This window comes from Theropithecus gelada, chromosome 19, assembly GCF_003255815.1.
Source record: "Theropithecus gelada isolate Dixy chromosome 19, Tgel_1.0, whole genome shotgun sequence".
Taxonomy (NCBI): Eukaryota; Metazoa; Chordata; class Mammalia; order Primates; family Cercopithecidae; genus Theropithecus; species Theropithecus gelada.
The window spans coordinates 13,576,208-13,579,465 of record NC_037687.1 but is presented as its reverse complement, the minus strand read 5'-3'; the positions used below and the strand labels follow the sequence as shown (position 1 = coordinate 13,579,465).

The window sequence follows — 3,258 nt, the reverse complement described above, 5'->3', positions numbered from 1 at the left end:
GCTGGATGTGTGGTGGTGCCCTTCTGTAATCCATGACTCAGGAGGCCGAGGCAGGAGGATTACGTGAGCCCAGGAGTCGGAGGCTTCAATGAGCTGATTGTGCCACTGCACTCCAGCCTGGGAGACAGAGGGAAACCCGGTCTCTAAAAAAAAAAAAAGCGCCTTTCACAAGCACACTGCCCCTCCCCAAACCTGCTCCCCTAACAGGCACCTCCCCATCTACCTCCAGGGGAACTGGGGGGTGGGTGGGGAGACCTAGCCTGGCCACCGAGGGTCCGAGCAACAAACAGACAGGACAGAGCTGGGCTGAGTGTGGCCCTGGCTATTTTATTCCATGTGCTGGCCGTAGGGACCCAGCTGGGCCAGGTCGACGCCCCTGGGGAGACAGTGGGGCTCGGCCAGCCTCAGCGGCTTCTTTGGGGTGCAGGAGGGCTTTGGGGTTAAGGCCGGGGAGGGACAGGAAGTAAAGTGCTTGCAGGGGCTCTCGGGGCTTGGTCCCAGCCACCCTCCCTGCTCCGGGGCGGGCCAGAGGCCGGACTCCCCTGGGCTGTGCAAACAGGACTCTCTGGGGCCCACCCAGGCCTGGGTGAGGGGAATACACTGGCTGGCAGGGATCGTTCCCCACACCCACAGCCACAGAGGCTCTGGCTGGGCTGGAGGCCCGGACGAGGGGCGAGTCCAGAACCGATTGTCCGCTGATTGTCTGCTTGTCTGGTCCATGGCTGTGTCGGCTCTTCCTGGTGTCGGGGCCTGCTGCCCACTTTCTGGGGGCTGCCTGCCCCACGGGCCCCTCACCTGCGGAGCCGCTGCAGCTGGGAGAGAGGCCCCTGGGGTCACCGGGTTGGGCTACGACCACAGTGATCCCCCAACCACCCCGTCTCCTGAGCTGCTCACCTCACTCTCTACCAGATTCCGCCTGTAGAGTGCCTCCTTTGCAGCCTCCTGTGGGGGATGGGCATTCAGCAGGTAGTCCCTGCAGGTCCCGCCCTGCCCGCTGCCCAGCGTCCACCCAGCCCGCGCCCAGCTCACCCTGCTGCCGTCATTGCCCAGGCGCCGGGCAGCCTCTGTGTAGAACTGCAGCTGCCGCTCTAGCTGGGCTGCGTATTCTGAGAATGGATGGTGGGGGGATGGGTGCTTAGGGTGGGGCCTCGCTGCCCCCAACCCTCCTGTACTGTGCCCATCCCCAAGCCCGTCCCCCACCAGATGCCCATCTCCGAACCCCTACCCCGTCGGATGCCCACGCCCCCCTGCTCCAGCTGTGCTCTCTGCCACTGGCTGCGTTGCATGATGTCCTGGTACTGCTGGGCCACTTCTGGGGGCACCGGCCGCCGCGCCTGCCTGAGGGCCAGGATCTGGAGGATACAGAGGGGCCTGTGAAGATCCCGCCAGGACTCCCCAGTCCTGCCCCATGGAGCCCGGCAGGATGGATACCCACCTTCCGCTCCAGACGCTCTTGGTCAAAGGCCAGCACACTGAGGCTATGCAGGGGCCGGGCTGATCTAAGGGGTAGAGGAAGGATAAGCGACTGCAGAGATTCCCCCAACCCAACCCTGTTAATTCGAAAGACACATTGGGCCAGGTACGGTGGCTCACGCCTGTAATCCCAGCACTTTGGGAGGCAGAGGCTAGTGGATCACGAGGTCAGGAGTTCGAGACCAGCCTGGCCAATATGGTGAAACTCAGTCTCTACTAAAAATAGAAAAAAAACTAGCCGGGCATGGTGGCATGTGCCTGTAGTCCCAGCTACTTGGGAGGCTGAGGCAGAAGAATTGCTTGAACCTGGGATGTGGAGGTTGCAGTGAGCTGAGGTCGCACCACTGCACTCCAGCCTGGGCGACAGAGCAAGGTCCTGTCTCAAAAAAAAAAAAGAAAAAAAGGCCGGGCGCAGTGGCTCATGCCTGTAATCCCAGTACTTTGGGAGGCCAAGGCAGGCAGATCACCTGAGATCGGGAGTTCGAGACCAGCCTGACCAACATGGAGAAACTCCCGTCTCTACTAAAAATAGAAAAATTAGCTGGGTGTGGTGGCGCATGCCTGTAATCCCATCTACTCAGGAGGCTGAGGCAGGAGAATCGCTTGAACCCAGGAGGCGGAAATTGCTGTGAGTCAAGATCGCGCCATTGCACTCCAGCCTGGGCGCCAGAGCTAGACTCCGTCTCAAAAAAAAAAAAAGATACTTTGGGCACTGGGGGTATGGTGGGAGACAGGTGATACCCACCCGGTGTTGCTGATCCCAAAACCTAGTGGGGACGATGGCTGCACACCCAGGAAACTATGATGTCTAGTGGTCAGGGAGGGCTTCCTGGAGGAGGTAACAGCCAAGCGGGATCCAAAGAAGGAATCAGAGGTGGGCAGAGGAACAAGGGTAGGGGTGTTCAGGGCATTGGAACCCACGGAAGTCCAGAGGCCAGTGAAAACTATTCATGGCCATGAACCACAGGAGGGAGTGGGGAGAGAGAAGCCTGGATATATTGACAATGGTCAGATCACAAAAGGTTTTAAAGACCAAACAAAGGAGTTTAATCTGGATCTTCTGGGAAAAGGGGTGCCAGGAAAGGTTTTGCAGCAAGAGAGGGACATGGTCCAATTTGTGCCTGGTGGGAAACTGTCCAGGTGGGGCTGAGAGGGGAATTGGGTGTTTTCTCTAGCATGCCCTGGCCCAGATACCTACCTGTTACCTGACTCCCTTGCAGGGGCAGGCACAGGAGGCGCCTTCCCTTTGGGCCCAGCAACCTGCTTCAGAGGAGAGAACCAGTCCTGTGAGTCCTGGGCCCCTGAACCAAGCTTCCCTCCCTGGGATTGCTGATGGGTAGGGGTGGGGGGTCTCACTGTGGGCACAGCTGCTGGCACAGGGTCAATGACCAGCCACCTCTCCGTCGTTGTCTCCAACTGCTGGGCTGTCAGTGGCTCCCGAATCCGAACCATCACCTCCAGTCGCCCCCCTGTGGGCCGGCGACCATCCAGGACCTAGATAGGGGTAAGGAGAAACTGTTGGTGGGAAGCAGGAAGTGACTAAAGGCCCAGGGCCAGGACCAGGGAGAACAAGAGTGGCTTCTAAAATATAAGCCCATGGTATGGCTGAAATACCAGTTGATCATAATGGAGTGGGGTGCTGCAAGTATTTAGGGCTGGGCAGTAGGGAGGTCTGGGGCTCTGAGGGGAGGGGTTGGGTCAACAGATAGGCTCATAGGGGGCTCAAGGCAGGAACTGTCTTTTTTTTTTTTTTTTTTTTTTTTTTTTTTTTAGGGGGGTTTGCCG

At 58.9% G+C, this 3,258-nt stretch overlaps 1 protein-coding gene across 4 annotated transcripts in view; it reads right to left on the bottom strand.

Annotated features, from left to right (window-relative positions):
* Window positions 1-307: 307 nt before the first annotated feature.
* The window catches only part of CC2D1A (coiled-coil and C2 domain containing 1A), a 31,949-nt gene continuing 28,998 nt past the window's right edge, over window positions 308-3,258 (bottom strand). For 3 of the 4 annotated variants that reach the window (XM_025368507.1, XM_025368508.1, XM_025368510.1), the window contains exons 23-29: window positions 2,830-2,967; window positions 2,672-2,736; window positions 1,436-1,499; window positions 1,226-1,352; window positions 1,030-1,106; window positions 895-942; window positions 308-812 (exon numbers count right to left, since the gene is read on the bottom strand). In XM_025368507.1, coding sequence (XP_025224292.1) covers window positions 792-812; window positions 895-942; window positions 1,030-1,106; window positions 1,226-1,352; window positions 1,436-1,499; window positions 2,672-2,736; window positions 2,830-2,967 — 540 coding nt within the window. In that variant the 3' untranslated portion in view covers window positions 308-791. The remainder of the gene's footprint in view (window positions 813-894; window positions 943-1,029; window positions 1,107-1,225; window positions 1,353-1,435; window positions 1,500-2,671; window positions 2,737-2,829; window positions 2,968-3,258) is intronic. The other variant, XM_025368509.1, reaches the window with a different exon arrangement.